General features: G+C 40.9%; 1 protein-coding gene across 3 annotated transcripts in view; it reads left to right on the top strand.

Moving 5' to 3' along the window:
- Positions 1-17,070, top strand: part of NSF (N-ethylmaleimide sensitive factor, vesicle fusing ATPase) — a 166,489-nt gene extending 149,419 nt beyond the window's left edge. The window contains exons 18-21 of one of the 3 annotated variants that reach the window (XM_511626.7): positions 9,440-9,574; positions 11,170-11,283; positions 14,921-14,976; positions 15,409-17,070. In XM_511626.7, the coding sequence (XP_511626.3) occupies positions 9,440-9,574; positions 11,170-11,283; positions 14,921-14,976; positions 15,409-15,430 (327 nt within the window). In that variant the 3' untranslated portion in view covers positions 15,431-17,070. Of the gene's footprint in view, positions 1-9,439; positions 9,575-11,169; positions 11,284-14,920; positions 14,977-15,105 lie in introns of all 3 variants that reach the window. The other 2 variants (XM_054671317.2, XM_054671318.2) reach the window with 2 other exon arrangements.
- The last annotated feature ends 2,764 nt before the right edge of the window (positions 17,071-19,834 follow it).

Genomic DNA, 19,834 nt, shown 5'->3' with positions numbered 1-19,834 from the left:
ATAAGAGACAATTGCAAATTGGCAGAAAACTGGAGAAAGCATTTTAATAAACAGAAATGCTATGGATAAAAATCACAGAGGTAAAAATTAAATTAGAAAGGAGAATATTGACCTGATTAGAACACAGGGGTCAATTTAGGGTATATCAAGCTAAAAGCTGAGATAGGTAGGGAAAATCTACTGTGGATATAAGAGTGGAGAGTTTGGATTTGCTGATTAATGTGTGGTCATCTTAGTTAAGTTTCTAATGAGAGAGCATGCACAGAACCCTTCCTTTAAGGTATTAAGAATACTATGGCATGGTCAGTACAACTTTATCTTTTTCTTTTTTTTTTTTTTTTTTTTGGACACCAAGTTTTGCTCTTGTTGCCTGGGCTGGAGTACAATGGCACGATTTCGGCTCACTGCAACCTCCGCCTCCTGGGTTCAAGTGATTCTCCTACCTCAGCCCCACAAGTAGCTGGGATTACAGGCATGCACCACCACGCCCAGCTAATTTTTGTATTTTTAGTAAAGATGGGGTTTTACCATGTTGGCCAGGCTGGTCTTGAAATCCTGACCGTTGGTGATCTGCCCGCCTCAATATCTTGTTAATTTATTTAACCTTTTCTCCTAAGAGCACAGAGGTCATTATTTCTAGGTAATAAATCTCCCTAACTCAAATTAAGAGATCAGCCATTGCTGATATGGGGCTTGTGGGGGCAGGGGCAAGAGTGGACCCCAAATCTAGTTTAAAATTACACAAATAAAAACAGTAGACAGCAAAGCATAGTGAAAATAGCAATGAGGCCTGAACTGTAGTTTCAGCTCCCTCACTGGACATGAAAGCCTCAGACAGATCACTTTACCTCTCACCCCAGGTTTCTCATCTGCAAAATGAGACAGAGAATGAGGGGGTTTGGGGGAATGAGGTAATCTTTAAGAGCTGCTCCCAATGTAAAATCTGATGATTCAGTGTCTTTTTCACAAATTGGAATTAAATATCCTTTAATATCATGAAGTCTGCTTTTGCCTATAGTATTTTAAATTATTAAGGGTTCAGTTTCTCATTTCATATTCAGTCTGTATCATGAATTCCCCCCCTTATTGTCTTCTGTCCTGCTTGCAGCACCATGAGGATGGTTACAAAGAAGTAGACTAAGAATTTGCTTCAGGGTAAAATCTAATGGAGAGTTTAAGTATAGTTGCCTGCCTAGTTGTGGCATGATTTATTTGAAACATCCTTCCTTTGGTATTCAGCTTAAACATTTAACTGCAAAAAAAAAGAAAAGAAAAAGTTACAGGCATTTAAACAAGAGAAATCAGAAATGCATGCAAAGAGGCCCCATTCCTCTCCCTTCACTTGTCTCTGGTTGCTTTTAATGGTAGTCGATCTTTTCCCTTGGTTTGGGGAAACCAAGAGTTGTAGGAGATGTTAATAGTACTTGGTTTTTGTTTTTGTTGTTTTGAGATGTTTTGCTCTTGTTGCCCAGGCTGGAGTGCAGTGGCGCCATCTCGGCTCACTGCAACCTCTGCCTCCCAGGTTCAAGCGTTCTCCTGCCTCAGCCTCCTTAGTAGCTGGGATTACAGGCATGTGCCACCACGCCTGGCTAATTTAGTAGAGACAGCATTTCACCATGTTGGTCAGGCTAGTCTCCAACTCCTGACCTCGTGATCCACCCGCCTCGGCCTCCCAAAGTGTTGAGATTACAAGTGTGAGCCACTGCACTGGCCAATAGTACTTGTTATCTCACTAGCTTAGGTTAATGACAGCTAATGAATCTTATCTTTCCTCTGCTAGAGAAGTCTGTGTTATCCAGTCAATAGCTAATCAATTGATTAAAAGAGATAAGCCAGACTTTGGCACGAAGCATACATGCCGTTCATTCTAGATTATTTTCTTTAAAATTTGTTGCTATCAACACTTGGGGCTCAGAGGTGTAGACTCTGAAATGATAGTTACTTTCTTTTTGGACACTTAATATAATGTGCATTTTTCTAGGACCAGAAAGTAATAATGAAGGAGTGATCTGCTACCCTTGAAAGCTATACTGGGATTATCATTCATTCAGTGCATATTTATTAACTTTGTACTTTGTACAAGGCAGTATGCTAGCCCTGGAAACATCAGTAAAGCGAAACTGACTTAAGTCCTGTCCTGATGAAGGAGGACTAGCAAGAAATACAGTAAATATAGTAAGTATATAGTATGTAAAAGGCGATCCAAACTGGAGGAGGGAAAGGGCAGGATAAGGGTTGGGGAGTTGCAGTTTTAAATGGAGGTATGTGGGGATTGAGTTGGCCTGTGGAAAAGCTGACATTCAGGCAGGTCCTTGACTTGGAGGGAAAGGCCTGTGTGGCTATGGAAGGGAAGAGCATTCCAGGCAGAGGAATCCTCTCTGTGTGCCAGGCATGCCATGCTGAGTACTGCAAGGGCACAGATGGATGATACGTGGTTTCTACCATCGGGGAGTTGACAGGCTAGAAACAAGATTCAGGCTTGAAGATAAACGCAGAGAAGCACTATGGCAAGGTAGAATTTTTCTAAGGGTCTCTGTTGAATAATACAAGCTAAGAAAATATGAAAAATTATTCCTATTTCAAGAATGAAGCCAGGTTAAGTGATAGACCAAAGGACCTCTACCAGGAAAGCTTCTTCCTCTTGGCTCTGAGCCAATTTCCTCCTCAGAAGTTGCTGCCTCTCCCTGAGGCCCCACGCTGCCATGAGTCCCTCTGACTCTCTGTGAGTCACCCCACTGCCACGACTCCTTCGGAGGGGGTGTCTGACCTTTTGCTTCAGGCCTCTTCTGGGCCTCACAGTAACCCTTGTGAAGCTGAAGATGGGAGCTCTCATCTTCCCTAACCCAGAGCCAACCTTGGCCTCTCTGCGTCATTTGCTGCCAGTGCCCTGTGTTTGTTTTTGGGAAGAGAGGGATTTTCAGGCATCCCGTCCCTCACCCACCTGACCTAACCGTATGGATTCCTGACACCACAGGCAGAGGACTGTTCTTCAGGTTCCTCTGAAGCCCACCTGTTCAGATGCTTGCTTCTTTTCCTTCTTGCCTGTTCTGACTGTGATGACAGAGACCCCGCCTCAGGAATCTCCACCTCACACTCTATTCTCATAAGTAGGTAGAATTTTCTCATCGCATATTTATGGTTGAGGAGGAGATAGATACTGAGAAGTTAAATAATCTACCCCAAATCACACAGCTGTGAGTGATGGGGCCTCTACTTCTGTTGCACCAAGCTACCTGTCCATCAGGGGACTTGCCTCACCATTGCTTTCTGCCAGCCCTGGGCTTACCTTAAAAAGGACATCATATGCATAAGACACTGGTTAAAAGGTGCAGCATGGTCCCTGGAGATGCTCACTCTTACAACTGGCCTGTCCTTGGGGCAGCAGCTCCTCACAGGCCCCTGAGAGGTAGACCTCCTGCCTGTGGCTGCCAGGACCCTCTTCTCCATCACAGGTCTTCCTCCTCAAGAGCCTTCTCTGGTTTCCTGTTGCTTTTTATATTAAATATTTCCCTTAGTTTAGCATCCCGAGTCTGCCTTTTGCTGATTGTTCCCTCCCTGTGTCTGCAGACAACTTCGTTTTCAGCCTTGGTGCTCTGTCTCAGCTGCTTCTACCACACACATAGGATTTAGGCGCATTCAGAACCTGTCCCTTCTTTTCAAGGGCCTTGCCAGTGCCTACTTGTTGTCATTGTCTTTGCAGTACTACGGATAACCTTCCTAGATAACCCCACTCCAGGAAACTGTCCCCATAAACCGGGTGCCCTCCGCCATGATTAGTTTGTATTTGCGAGTGTGTTACTTGGTTGTGTTCCCTGAATATTTATTTGGTTTTCCCAGCTAAGTTGTAACTTATTTGAAGGCACAAACCAAATCTCATAATTCTATTAAGTACCTAAAAGGAGTAAATTATTGTTAATGCTCCAATTGGCTAATGTCTATTTCATATTTTACTTACCAGATTTACAAATGCTTAATATTCTGAAATATTTCACTCTCATTTACAAAAACATCAGATTCTACTAAGCAGAAAATAAAGTTTAATGCCCCCAGCACATAGCAGTTTTGAGTTGCACTTTTAAACTCACTTCTTAATCCATTTCAGGGTTTTCAATTGTTCACAGTTAATTCTTCTTACCAAGGGTGTATTACACTTGCTCCGCATTGAATGATATGGAAAGAATGGCCTTTCTTTCCTGCATAACTGACTTTACTTTTGTTCATAGGTTGAAATCAGCCCTTCCATTTCACTGCAGTATTATATTAGTGGCATTTTTATTTAGGGAAAAAAAAAAGCTTTCTTCCACTTGAACTTTTGTTACAAATCAGTTTATTGGGTCCAATCAATGGGCAAGACCTATGAAAGGGTGTGGATTATCTGGTTGGTCCTTTGTGTGGCAAAAGGCTTAGATGCTGCTTAGTACTCGCTCATTCTTCATCGTGTAAAGAAGTGTTTTTTTTTTTTTGAAGGATCAACACCTGACTGAGCCCTGCCTTTTTCATGGAAATGTTTTCACCTGAGTTGCTGCTTATGGTACTAAGAATTAGTTAACTAATACTTATTTAACCTTGGAACAATGTTTATCATAATCCGATTGGCAGATAGTCATTTTACTTAGGCTTTTTCTTTATAGCATCAGGACTAGCAAATCTCAGTAAAGAGTATGCTGGGAGCAATTTCTTTTTTCCCAAATAGGTTATCACTCTGTGCTTTTTTTTGCTTTCCGTCAAGGGGCATGTTTGGGCACTGTGGACATTAAGACTGGTGGCCACACATTAGGAAGGTGGAGGTCCCCTCTTGGGTTGAGCACCACTTTTGTTTTTAAAGCTGCATCCCCATTTCATGCTGCTGGCAGCGTTTCCCTTCAGACGAATCCCATGCAATTTATCACTTTAATATATTCGGAGCTGTTTTTCATGATAAAGCTTCCTTATGAGCACTACCACTAATTAATACACAAAATGGCCCAGCACAATTTAATAATTTGGTAATGTTTTTCAATGTTTTCTTAAAGATGACGCTTTACAAGTCAAGACCCAAACTTGCCTGGGTCATGACCTCTTTGCAGTGTTTGGAGTCTTGTTAAACAAGAAGGAAAGCAAAACATAAATTAGCGTCTCCAGTATAAGTTGCTCTACATTTCCCAATCTTTCAACACTTTGAAGAGCATAGTCACTGTTAATGTAAGAGAACATCTCATGAGGAAACTGGCAGTGATTTTAAAAGTCCGGCTTTCTGGAATGAGTAAGAAGCTTCTTCCTCAGTGCCACTGTTCTAGGGCCAACATTGTCCTTTGTGAGAGAGGAGCAAGATGAGGAAGTTTGCATTATGGACTATGGAACATTAAAAAGCTAAAAAAGAGAAGTAACAGTTACCTTTAATCATACTGAGGATGTATCAGCATGTGTGGCCTTCGGCATCTGTTAGCCTTTAGGGCTATGTTCCCAAGTTTGCCATTAGAATTTAGTGTTAAAAAATACTTTAAATATAACAGCACCACTTTTTGTTATAGTAAAAATGTATGTCTTTACTCGATTGTAATTACCTCAACACCCCAGCTTTTGTTGTTATTTTGCCCTTGGACTTACGTATTTCTGTTCCTCTGGCTTAGAATGTCCTTCCCCTTCATCTTCCTAATCAACCTACTCATTCCTTACGACTCAACTCATGTATCATCTCCTCCAGAAAAAGCTTTCTCTGCCACGTGTTTCTTCCCTCTACCTGACATCCTTGTGCGTAATACCTCCACCTTTCCATATTGTACTATAATTATCTATTTTGCATCTGTCTTTCTGTGGAAGGTCTGTTGCATATTCATCTAGGAACTTGGTAAATGTCTGATGATAAGCATTTGATTTTTTCCTAGTTGATTCCTCAAATAATAATAATGATTACCCTTTAATCTGAATGCTCACAGGTGTACTTCTATCTCATATTCTTTGCGCAGTCATCTGTTAAGCTAATGGCTAATTGTACCAGAGGGTCTCAACTTTGTTTCTTTGATCTGCATTGGTTTATGGTGGTACCTTGCCCATTCTTGGCACAGCAGGTGGATAAAAACAATGAGTAACATTGAGAAAGGCTAATGTGTCTTATTGACAGTAGTGGTATAATGTTTACCAAACCCAAATTGAAATTATTTTGGTTTCTTAAAATCTTTTCCTGATAGCCCATTTATTTTAATGTTCTGAATTTCCAAGATCTGTGTATAGGTTCAATGATTAGTCTTTACTGAAGACTTATCTATGGACTGAGTGTGTATTATAAATCTAGTGACATAAGTTTAAAACTTATTCCTTTTTCATTTTCCAAGTAAACTTTTTTAGTAATGTGTTTTTCTTTGTAAAGACAGGCAGTATATGATTTAGGTCTGGATCTGGTTTCCAGTCTTGGCTCCATCATGTATTGGTTATTTGGCCTTGAACACAAATGACTTGCCTTGAACACAAATGACTTATATCTGTGAGATTCAATAGCTTCATCAGTAAAATGGGGATAGTAGTAGTACTGAATTTTCATGATTATAATGAAAATTAATTGAGAGACTGATCTGGAGAGGTGCCATACTACAAAGAGGATTAAGTGGAGGTGTCCCTATTAAATGGCGAGATACCCAGAAACATTACCCTGTTGACTCCAGTATGCTGGCAGCGAGGCTTTATAGTCTTTGGGAAGGAGACTGGAAGATTCTTCTCTGGGAAAAATGTACACATACTGACCTTTGAAGGACCCCCAGTAATCAGCCAGGTCTTACCTGATCATCCTATAGTGAAGCCCCCCGACACAGTATTTCCATTCATAGTTTAGCTCTTAAATGTGAATAGCTATCCAGCAATCACCAGACACTTGAGGAAAGCCTCCAGAAAACAAATTGGAAAAAGGGGCAAGTCATAGGAAACAGACAAAACAAGGAACAGAAGAAAACATCATTTTTGCAATCTATAATATTCACAAGTTTGTTTTTTGAGACAGAGTCTCACTTTGTCACCCAGGCAGGAGTGCAGTGGTGCCATCTCGGCTCACTCCAGCCTCAAACTCCTTGGCTCAAGCGATCTGCTCACCTCAGGCTCCCAGGTACCTGGGACTACAGGCATTTGCCACCACACCTGGCTAATTTTGGTATTTTTGTCGAGATGAGGTTTCGCCATGTTACCTAGACAGGTCTCAAACTCCTGGGCTCAAGCGATCTGTCCATCTCAGCCTCCCAAAGTGCTGGGATTACAGGTGTGAGCCACCGGCCTCAGAGATCTAAAACAAGATATTGTATTTTAATTGCACAGGATGCAATTAAAAAAGAAAACATTCCGAAAACAAGAAGAGCTCTTAGAACTGAAAAATAAGTTAGTGTAAAGGTTGGAAGATAAAATTGATACTAACCTGAAAAGTATTAGAAAGAGAAAGAAATAAAAACTAAGAGTAAAAAAATAAGAAAATTAGAAGATTAGTCCTAGAGAATCAGTATCCAACTAAGAGGTTCCCAGTGGGTGATACAGAGAAAATGAATGGGAGGAAATCTCAAGGAAATGTATTTCCTAGAACTGAATGATTGGAATTTCCAGTTTAGAAAGAAGGAATCTAGTGCCAGCAAAATGAGTATAGAAAGAACCATCTTAGGATATGTAGTTTTCAAATTGCAGAACATAGGAATGAAGAAAAGATTCTGAAAGTTTTGTATTAAAAAGGTTAGAAACAAAAGATCAAAGATCAGATAGCATTTGTCTTTTAGCCTTCAGTGCCTTCAAAATTGTGAGAAAAAAATTATTTCTAACCTTTTTATTTATTTATTTATTTTTTTGAGATGGAGTTTCGCTCTTGTTGCCCAGGCTGGAGTGCAATGGCGTGATCTTGGCTCGGCTCACTGCAACTTCTGACTCTTGGGTTCAAGCATTCTCCTACCTCAGCCTCCCAAGTAGCTGGGATTACAGGCACATGTCACCATGCCCAGCTAATTTTGTATTTTTAGTAGAGATGGGGTTTCACCATGTTGGTCAGGCTGGTCTCAAACTCCTGAACCTCAGGTGATCCTCCTGCCTCGGCCTCCCACAGCACTGGAATTATAGGCATGAGCCACCACACCTGGCCTCTAACCTTATTTTTTACAACTAGCCAAACTATTAAGACAAAGGATACAATAGTAAGGCTAGAATAAAGGTATTTCCAGACATGCAAGGTCTTTAAAATTTTACCTCCCTCACTCTTTCTGAGGAAGCTTTTGGGTACATGCAGCATAGACAAGGGAATGGATGAGGAAAAGGAAGGCTGGGATACAGGGAATCTAACAGAAGAGAGAGGAAAGCTCCAGAACTACAGCTGTGCCCCAGGCCTAGAGAGTCACCGCTTCAGATTGAACTGTGAACACAGAGGACTCCTGGAGGGGAATTTCTTCAAGAACACAACTTTAAACTATGTAATGTGTTTGAACATACTGAAAGGAGACTTGTGATTGTTTTAGAGACAAACTTGTGATAAGTACCTGGTAAACTAAGCAAAGGGGAAAAAGGCAATTAACTCCAGTAAAACAAAATGTTGTCCAAGAAAGGAAATTGAATAGTACTCTGCATGGCCTAGCTGTAAACCACATTTGTATAAACATAATAAATACTGAATATAGATTTAACTAAAGACTGTGAAATAACTGTATCGGAAGGATGTAAAAAGGGGCACGTGGTGGGGGAAGGGGGGTAGTGCAAAATTAATAATAAATCCCCATCTTCCATGGTAGGAAGTTAGTAAATCATATTTAAAGCTGAAAACAAAAATCTAAAACTAGTAATGTAACATTATTATTTGAAGATAAGGAAGTAAATATAAGAAGAAAAGCCAAGAGAATTGAAAATGGTTGCCTTTGAAGAAAGGGAACTGAGAATGGTAGCATAAGCCTGGCATAGTTTTTAAACTTTTTTTAAAAAAATATTTTGGGGTTAAAAGTAAAAATGAAAAATATTAAATGTGACAATTATGGAAAGCACTTTAGCCCATGCCTTTTACAGTTCAGTGTTGCATAAATATACTCTTATTACCCTGCTCCTTCTAAAAAGTGTACTAAAGGCTTGTAAAGCCAGCGCCACATACTTTCTATTCATTTCATCTTTTTTCCCCAATTCCCACCATACATGTGCCGTGTTGGCTCTGAGGAAGGAATTACATACATACACGTCAGTATCTTTCCATTTGTTTGTGTATCTTCTTGATTTACTAATCCATTGTTTTATTGATGTGAATGAGAAGGAGCTGTTCACATGTTGCCACTTTCTGAATCATGTGGTTGGTACCTTTTTTCAGGATTTTCAGGAAAATCCTGAATTGTTTTCTTCTGTTTTGCCTAATCATTTGCATCGGCAAGACTAAATAAAAGGCTTTTGCAAATTGTGTTCAAGCTTACTGTAGTTTCCTAATTAGTCTTATTATGTACATTTTAACACATTTTCTCCCTACGATCAGGGCCGCAAGCTTCTTATCATTGGGACCACTAGCCGCAAAGATGTCCTTCAGGAGATGGAAATGCTTAACGCTTTCAGCACCACCATCCACGTGCCCAACATTGCCACAGGAGAGCAGCTGTTGGAAGCTTTGGAGGTAAAAATGAGTCAATGGGTTGCACACTGTTTATAAGAAAGGAATTGAGGCTGAAATAAGTAGTACCACATTGTACCTGGTGTTTGGTTTTTATGCTAATCTGGAACATGGGACCCGGGGATATTACAGGTTGTATATACCTTATCCAAAATGCCTGGGACTAGGCCAGGCACGGTGGCTCATGCCTGTAATCCCAGCACTTTGGGAGGACGGGGCGGGTGGATCACTTGAGGTCAGGAGTTCGAGACCAGCCTGGCCAACATGGTGAAACCCTGTCTCTACTAAAAATACAAAAATTAGCTGGGCATGGTGGTGGGCACCTGTAGTTCCAGCTACTCAGGAGGCTGAAGCAGGAGAATCTCTTGAACCCAGGAGGCGGAGGTTGCAGTGAGCCAAGATTGTGCCACTGCACTCCAGTCTGGGTGAGGGAGCAAAACTCTAACAACAACAAAAAATGCCTAGGACCAGAAGTGTTTCAGATTTCAGATTTTTTCAGATTTTGGAATATTGCATTATATTTAGGTTGAGCATCTCTAATCTGGAAATCTGAAATGCTTCAGTGAGCATTTCCTTTGAATGTCATGTTGGCACTCAAAAAGTTTCCAATTTTGGAGCATTTTAGATTTCAGACTTTTGGATTAGGGATACTCAACCTGTACCTCCAGTTGTTTTCAGGAATTAGAGAAGAAAGATGAATATACATGACAGTGAGTTAATTTCCCATTCCTCAATGTAGGCAGCTACAAACTGCCAGGAATTAATTGCTCTGTATCCAGCATGAGTGATGTATATAGATTACTTGGACCAGAAACTTGAATGGGTGGTGGTGTGGGGGTAAGGTAATCACTGTATAGAAAAATTAACCATTCATAGTGGCTTTTAGCACATTTCCTTGCATTTAATAAGTTGGAACAATGATTAAAGCCTTAGAAATGTCAAAAAAAAAAAAAAGCTACAGAAGTAAAAGGAACTTCATTAACAAGTTTAGAAATAGAAATGTTTTCTTAATTTTTTGAAAATGACAGTCATTTTTAAAAAAGAATGTTCTTCATTTAACTTTTAATATCAATATTCACAAGTAACTTGGTGAGCTCTATTGGAAAATATTATCTACTGAGTTGTTCAGCAGTGGTGGAGTCGGTAAAGCTTCTTAAAGTCCTCAAGGCCCCCAACAAAATTGAAATTTATCTATATGATAAATGTTTTCAGGTTACCCATGTAGACAGCTTTTGTGCAGAAGCTGGGTAAGAGAATTAAAGGAGTTTGCTTTGACACATACAGATTGTTCCTAGAAAAGAATGTTAAAAATTTTAACTTATATTTATTATGGATTGGAGCTATTTTTTTCCCCAGCAAATAAGTTACATAGCGGTCCATAAGAAAACAGGGTTTAAGATACCAGTTTTCACTTTCATGATTGCACCTAATGGGTTTAGGATGGTGAAGGTCAGACTGGATTTTAAAGTAGGAGAGAATTCTATCAACTTGAACAGTTAGGTAGTTCTTATCACTCTTCTTTTAAAGGTAAATAGAATTAACCAATGTTGATGTGTTCACTGTAAAAGTGCTTTGATTATTGTTTATTGTTTTTGTAGCTTTTGGGCAACTTCAAGGATAAGGAACGCACCACAATTGCACAGCAAGTCAAAGGGAAGAAGGTCTGGATAGGAATCAAGAAGTTACTAATGCTGATCGAGATGTCCCTACAGGTAAGGTACTTCGTTCTCCGTATGACTCAGACAGAACAAAGCTTCAGGACACACCAAGAGGGTTCAGTGTTTCCTTTGCCAAGGTTTTAATTAATTTAAGTTTTGATTTTCTTATATTATTTCCAAACTTAATTTGGTTATTAGTAGCCTGCTTCTGAGATTGATCACTTAACAATACTTTTGAACTTCTTAAAATTCAAAAATGGAAGGAAAGATTATAAAGTTAGTTTTCATTTAGGGAGCCACTAGGTCTTAGAACTAGAAAAGACTTCAAAGAGCAGTCGTTCTTCTGCCCCCTCATTTTGGAGATGAGGATACTATGTGAGCCACAGGCTGTCAGTGAATTATCCAAGATCACATCACCAGGTTATTGATGGAGAAGGGATGGTGTTGCACCTCAAGTCAGTAAGCGACTGCACATATACCAAACGGTGTCTGGGAGACTGCTTTAAGGGACAAGTTAATTAAGTTGTGCAGTCTAGACTTGGGATCTGTATATTTGTCCCTGGCTGGGCTCCTAGAAATTTCATGCAAACTACTGTAGGGTTGAAGCATCCAGAATCACATAGAAAACTGAGCCCCAGGGTGCTGCCTGGGCAAAGACAGATGAAACTTCTTTGGGACTTTCTCATATCTCCTGGCAACTTACCTTTCTTCATTTTAGAACTCCACCCTTCCATGTGCCCATGCTGTGTCTTCTTGTCCTTATCTGACATACTAGGTAGCTGATAAATACCTCCCTATCAAGCCCTATGAGTTCAGAGACCTTGGCTCTTACTATTGAGCCCACAGCCCCTGGAACAGAGCCAACACATATGAAGGTGCTCAGTAAACTTTTATTATTATTATTATTATTTTGAGACAGGGTCTCGCTCTGTCTCCCAGGCTGGAATGCAGTGCCATGATCATGGCTTACTGCAGTTTTGACCTCGCAGGCTCAGGCGATCCTCCCGTCTCAGCCTCCCAAGTAGCTGGGACTACCAGCGTGTGCTACCACACTCAACTAGTTTTTGTATTTTTTGTAGAAACATGGTTTCACTATGTTGCCCAGGCTGGTCTTGAACTCCCGAGCTCAAGTAATCCGTCTGCCTCAGCCTCCCAGAGTGCTGGGATTACAGGCATGCACCACTATGCCTGGCCCTCGATAACTGTTTTTCTTTTTTTTTCTTTTGAGACGGAGTCTCGCTCTGTTGCCCAGGCTTGAGTAGTGGCATGATCTCGGCTCACTGCAGCTTCCACCTCCCGGGTTCAAGGGATTCTCCTGCCTCGGCCTCCTGAGTAGCTGGGATTACAGGCGCCCACCCACCATGCCTGGCTAATTTTTTGTATTTTTAGTAGAGATGGGGTTTCACCATGTTGGCCAAGCCGGTCTCGATCTACTGACCTCAGGTGATCTGCCCGCCTCGGCCTCCCAAAATGTTGGGATTACAGGCGCGAGCCACTGCGCCCGGCCAGTAAACTTCTATTGGATGAATAACTGTAAATTCATTTTACAGTTAGGTAAATGGACAGAGTGGCTGTATTCTAGGCATCATGTGTTACTTACTGATGGTCCTGCATTCTGCTAGTGTGGGCAGTGAGCGGCAGAGGTGAAGTTTCTGTTTCACAGTTACATCTGAAATAGGCTCTTGGACCAATAACAAATTGGAAACGTGAAGTGAATGCTTTTTAATCTTTTCTGGTAAATTTATCTGAAAATAAAATTTTTTTGACTTTCAGAAATCTAATTTAATCTACTGAGCTTTCAGATGGACTATTTTTAAGTCAATTAATTTATTTTCCATTATGAGCCATAAATTAAAGTCACAGACTAACCACTTTGTTTAGACTTATTCTTGGTAAAAGTGCAAATACAGGTGTATTGGCTCTTTCCTTGAAAAAAAGATAAATCTGTCAGATTGTCAGCTTCTTTTTTTTTAAGTTTCAGTATAATTTTTTTTCAATAATTGCATAGAAGAAACTATGTGGATTTTTTCCCCAACCCTCATCCCTTTCCCTTCCTTTGATGCCTCAGGTCAGTGATCAAGTTAATGCTTCTTATGCATGTGGGATAGAGAGTGAGAGTGGGGCACTCAGGCCTCATCTTCAGCGACTGACATTTCATAGGCCTCTGAGTTTGAACCCCTTCATGTCAAATGGATTTCGTGCAGCTGAGTGAATTCTCTTTAGATCTGCCTTAGAGAGGCTGAACCTAAGTGAAGAGGCATGTAGTTTTGCAGAATATAAGTCATGGCACCTCTCTGTTCACTACATGCGATTCTGTTAAAACTTGCACAGAGCTGAGGATCTGCTCTGACTGGATGTCACCTGAGGGAATAAAGTCATTTATCTAGATTACTTTTTTCCTCCCTTTCTCCTGACTTTTAATTCCATAGCTACAGGCAAGTCAGTAAGTTGTTGCTCACACATATTAAATATATTTAATGGGCAAAGAACTGCAAGTACCAACTACAACTGCGCTCCAGCCAGTTCTTTTTTTTTTTTTTTTTAAGAACTTGACAATTGATTCATATGTAATTCTATTCCCAAAAAGGAAAAATGTTTCTTTTGTTAGCTATTCACACTTTTTCTTAGTCCTTTGTAGTCTGACCTCTTACCTTTGATACATTTGAAACTTCTGTTCAGTGTTTTTCTGGGATAGAAGAAATCTTAAAAAAAAAAAAAGAAAAGAAAAAAAAAAAAATCCGTGGTTGGCGGGGGAGTCCAATTGCACATCTCCCCACAGCTGCACTGAGCATTTGAAAGTTATTCCTGGAGGGCAGGGAGTTCCCTCTTGGGAAACAGACTCCTGCTCTGAAACATATTTTAAAAGTTAGGTGTGTTTCTTACAATAAAAATTCATCTTCAGGAACTAAAGATGTTTTTAACGATTGTTTTCTAGATAACTTCATATCTCCTGTGGGCCTACGAGAATAAAGTACATTTAACGAGTTAGTATAAATATGAATAGAAAATGAAAACCAGTCGAGATAGCTAATAATAACGACCTGAACGAAGCACCTGAAACAAAGTTGCGCCATCTTTTCTTAGACTCATGACACACTGGCAGTCACAGGAGACCCAGATTCATCTGGAGATGATTTCAGGAATCAGCAGTACTCTTCATTTTTTTAGTTTTAGCACAACTTTGTTACTACAAAGAAGAAACTATATGACGGATACTGAGGCTAAGAAAAGCTACATGGTTGGTTATGTAGAGTTAATAAGCTATTTTTTAGTTGTTGAATTAACCTCAACTTGGTATCTTCTACTTTGCTGTGACTTTAGTAGCCTTTTACACCTTCAACAGGTGAATTGGTTGTCATTTGAACTCTGATGAATGGCCCTGTCCAGTCTCACAGCGATGCCTCACAGGCACCAGCACAGGGCACGCCTCGCCCAAGTGCCTACGATGGCCAGCGGGCTTGGGTCTTTTGGAACCCAGTGTACATGGTTCTGGAAAACCCCATTCACTTCCTCCAAATGATGTGATCTGCTTTGTTTTTTGTGAGAATGCTGGTCAAGGAGCAGGTAACACATTCAGTGACCTAGCAGAGCATTGATGAAGTGTGAAACCGAACACTGCCTTCTCATGAAGCAAGTGCAGAGTTGTTAGAAGGTACCATTAACCCATCTTCATTTCTTCTGATGTATTTAGATGGATCCTGAATACCGTGTGAGAAAATTCTTGGCCCTCTTAAGAGAAGAAGGAGCGTAAGTACATACAACATTTAATGACCATCAACCAAACTTACCACCCTGTTAAATCCCTGTGCCTATTCTAAGAGTTGCTTTCCTAGATAAGTTTGTTTCCATTTATTTGAATTCTTCGCTGTGTTGTAGGTCCGAGAGACCAAGCAAGGAAGTTGGTTGTACTGTTGGTTTGCTCTCCCTGTCCTGCTTCGCAAAACTTCCTTGTCACAATGCAGGAAAAACTTAATGGTACATATTTATTGGAACCTGCTTTTACATGCATGGAGCTGTGACCATTTTCTTTTGTGAAGTGCTCATCTAATAGCAAATGCATAGTGGGAAACGTAGGATAACCATTAAGAAGCTTTTAGTGATTTTTTTTTTTTTTTTTTTGATGAATAGTTTTTTACGGACCCTCATCTGGTTTTTTGTGTTTTGGTATTTCTTTTGCAGTAGCCCCCTTGATTTTGATTGAAAATGAACTATTTGAAACACACAGTGACCAAGGGAAGTGACCAAGGTGAAGATGGCCTAGGATCTTCACTGTCTTACTCAAGATACTGGACTAAGTGGAACGTTCTCTACCTTCAACATGTGCTCGCTCTGCATGATTAGTGCAATAAAACTCCCTTCCTTATGCATACTGAGATAGCTTAGTGTCTCGTGGAAGGTGTCAATTTGGTTTAGAATGCTGCGCTTACCTTCCCATGCAGGCTAAAGTGATTCCTTCTTGCTCAGTCCCTCTGTGTGGGAACCATCCAGTACTTGTGGACACTACACGTTTCAAGCTCTCTACTAGCACCATCACCCTTGAAAACTCTCAGTCAGTGTCATGAATGTTGCATGACAACAGTTGGCCGATTAGAAGGCAGACTTTCTACATGCAAATCTGGCTTAGTAAATCGAGGTGTGGGCCAGAGATCCTCTGACAGCTGTCCTGAGCTAACACTAAAAGTCACTGGGTATTTGGTTAAAGGTCTCCCACAAGACTGGTATTCTCTTTGCCTGAAGAAACAAGGCATTGAATCTCTAAAATGCTGTTCTCAATCATTGTCAGAGATGTTTTCAAGTTGCAGTCAGAAGATCTTTCTTAATAGAAAGTCAGATGACTACCGTGTTGGTTGTGACTTCCCCTTAGTATAACTAATTTGCTCTGTGGTAAGAGAGATGCTCATTATTACCACTTAGAAGATGTTGTTAAAAACATGTGAAAGATAGGTATGGAAAAAGCGTACACCCCCAAACAGAAAGGAGTTATTAAAGTAATTTACAAACCTCTCAGCACTAATTAGTGTCCAACTCCAAGTGGGTCAATTCCTTAGTATAATATTAAGGCTTACTAGTATCACTGCTTTTTCCTTAGCTTAATGACTTACTTAGAATTTATCCTTTATTTTAAATGATCTGTACTATCTAGTGTCTAAAACACTATCCTCCAGAAAAATCAATCATTTTCTAGCCCTCTCCCTCAGTCCTTTATTGTCCATTCCAATACATTGAACACATTTCCTTTACCCTCCACACACTTCTTCCAAAAGGAAGCACCCATTGAGTCCTTTTGAGGGTGATTTGTCTTACAACTGACTGACTTAGCAGGAATTTAATTAGGTCATATTTGGTGATGAGACTTAGGGAGCGTGCCTCTCTCTCCCAACTGCTGCTTAAAATGCAAGGACAAGCAATTAGAAGCCATCCTAAGGTGCTTACCCCACACGCCACCCATGAGGCTTGTGGCCACAGTGGCACTTGGGTGTGGCTCCTCTGTTATTTGTCCTCATGTGAGAAAGCAGATCATCTCCAAATCTTGCCATTTGTATACTTTTGGTGGAGACTTGGATGTCATATCTTCTTTGTTTTGGGTTTTCTTCCCTAGCTTATTTTGTGGCTTTTAAAGAAGTGGATTGTATTGTGAGATCCTGTGATTCCTGGTGGCCAGTATCCTGGATTCCTCTAAGATCTTGCCTCTTTCCTCCTCATGAAAGCAGCACACATTGTGTTAACTTATGTCTCTTGTTAAATGAGCTTAATGTCTTTGTGTTTTGTCCAAAACTGTATTGAAAAAATATTGTTTAATGCAAATGAAGGAATGCAATAAAGAGTAAATATACTTGAAAATGTTCTGTAGACCAGTGTTTCATATAGAACGACATGAACAGCTGATAGGAATGGAGGAAGAAGGAGGGGGCTCAGGAAAGAAACCTCTCCGTGTTTTGTTACAAGTAGCATAACATGAGGGATGATTTTTATTTTAAAAATCTCTTATTTAGAAAGTATGGTTATTTAAAAACATCATTAGAGTATCAGAAAAAGTTAATATACAACCATCTTTATGCTTTATACTTATTTTATCTTACTAAAAAAAAAATGCCTGGCACGGTGGCTCATGCCTGTAATCCGAGAGGGAGGCTGAGGTGGGTGGATCACTTGAGGTCAGTAGTTCAAGACCAGCCTGGCCAACATGGTGAAACCCTGTCTCTACTAAAAATGCAAAAAACAGCCGGGTGTGGTGGCACATGCCTATAATCCCAGCTACTCAGGAGGCTGAGGCAGGAGAATTGCTTGAACCTGGGAGGCAGAGGTTGCAGTGAGCCAGGATCACGCCACTTGCACTCAGCCTGGGTAACAGAGCAATACTTTGTCTCAGAAAAAGAAAAAAAAAAAAAAAATCAACTCAGGTACCTAAGCCACAAACAAGGTTAGTAATAAACCAGAAAGGAGAGTTGCCGCTCAATTAGAACTACTCCTTTCTGTGAAATGTACAAACCAAGGAACTTCAAGGCTCTCAGTGAGATTGCTTCACATGGTTCACTTTTGTATCCTCCATAGTTTTTTACATTTTTCTGAGCTATCAGATCTCTTAACCTCCTAAACCTTGATCCTTAGCATTGGCTCAGTTTAGGACAGGAGGCAGCTCAGAAAGTCCACAAGGCCCTGTGGGGAAGAGGCCAGCTTCAAGAACTTCCACAACGGGAGTTCCTGGGAGGAGGACCCTGAGGCCGACCTGGTCCCTGCATAGCCTTGAGAAGGTGGGTTCTTGAAGCTGCCCAAATATTCTTCAAAGCCAGTGCTGTACTGCAGAGCGTATGAGATTACAGAACAGCCTGTGAAGAAGCAAAGGAGGCTCCAGCTAGCTGCTGCCTTAGGTTTCTTCATCTATAGGCGAATTGTTAACCGGCTATTTTTTTGTCATAAGATGTTTTTGAGATCAAAACCTCAAAAGAGGAGGTTATTTTATCCTTTCTAAATTTGTACATCTTCACTGGGACACTTTTTTTCAATGTCACACAGAAAAATTGCATAATTGTGGTTAAAGTCAGAAATATGTTTTTACTTTAAGGCTGTCTTTTCATATCCTAAAAATTGCAGCCTCCCCTTTAAAAGTTTCAGCAACAAGTCACAAAATCATGGAGTAGATTGAAGTGTGTACAATAATCAAATCCTGATCAACAGACTTGTTGAAACAGTGAGTCAGCTATAAACAAACACCCCAGCCCAAACACAGAAGGTGAAAGCAGGATTTCATTTTCCTTGCCTGACAACTTGGTCCATAGCCTCTTTAAAGAAGTGACTGGGGGCGGCCGGGCGCAGTAGCTCACATTTGTAATCCCAGAGCTTTGGGAGGCTGAGGCGGGCAATCACCTGAGGTCGGGAGTTCGACGCCAGCCTGACCAACGTGGTGAAACACCGTCTCTACTAAAAATACACAATTAGCCGGGCATGGTGGCACATGCCTGTAATCCCAGCTACTTGGGAGGATGAGGCAGGAGAATTGCTTGAACCTGGGAGGCAGAGGTTGCAGTGAGCCAAGATCACACCACTGCACTCCAGCCTGGGCAACGAGCAAAACTCTTGTCTCGAAAAATAAAATAAGTGACTGGGGAAGGGTGTGTATGAGAGTTCAAGAAAGCAGGTAAGTTGCAGAATTTATTGCAATATGATGTAGAGTTTCTCATCAGCTGGCAAGCCGTACTGAGACTGGGTCCTGGAGACGAGCCCACAAGGGTGTGTGCTGGACGGGCACCATGGCATAAAGATGCGGGAGATAGCGCCTGTGATTGGCAAGCATCCCAAGTGGGTGAAGACAAAATATCCAAGGAGGGATCATGTTTGAAATTTTCCCAGCGTAGACGCCATGCAACTTCTGTCTCACTATTTTGGGAGTATAAGATTAATGGTAAGAAATTTTTGCCTCCTAGAAGGTTCTCTATTAAACTAGGAGAAACAGTGGCAGTGTAGCAGCAATGCGTAGCTGCACTGACTTCACTCGAGTGTGCAGACCAGCCACACACACAAGAACATGTCCCTATGCCCAGGGCCACCAGGGGAGACGGCATTAGGTAACACCAAGAATCATGTCGCCATCATGTTTCCTTGCTTTTCTGCTTTTTCCCTACCTTCTTTCCTTCCACCTTTCTTTGTACCTCATCCCCTCATCCTTGAACTGTCTCACATGCTTTCCTTCCCTTCTTTCTTCATAAAATAATATTGCTTTGAAAGGTATCTTCTCATGATGTCGTCTCTTTCAGATTTTTAAACAATGTCCTCTTGTGTTTAGACGTTTGTAAGTACTTATACATAAGGAGAAACTACATGTTCAAGCACAGCTATCAACTGTATTCTCCTTAACCATCAAATAAGACTGGGCAGGGTGTGATGGCTCACCCAGTAATCCCAACACTTTGGGAGGCTGAGGTGGGAGGACCCCCTGAACCCAGGAGTTTGAGACCAGTGGGCAACACAGCAAGACCCCATCTCTACAAAAGATTTTCTTTTTAATTACCATAGTGGAGTGCGCCTGAGTCCTAGTTACTTGGGAGGCTGAGGAGAATCATTTGAGCCCAGGGGGTCAAGGCTGTGTTGAGCCATGATCATGCCACTG

Source organism: Pan troglodytes, chromosome 19 (assembly GCF_028858775.2).
Source record: "Pan troglodytes isolate AG18354 chromosome 19, NHGRI_mPanTro3-v2.0_pri, whole genome shotgun sequence".
Taxonomy (NCBI): Eukaryota; Metazoa; Chordata; class Mammalia; order Primates; family Hominidae; genus Pan; species Pan troglodytes.
The sequence above is the reverse complement of the archived record's forward strand: the minus strand, read 5'-3'. Positions and strand labels throughout refer to the sequence as shown.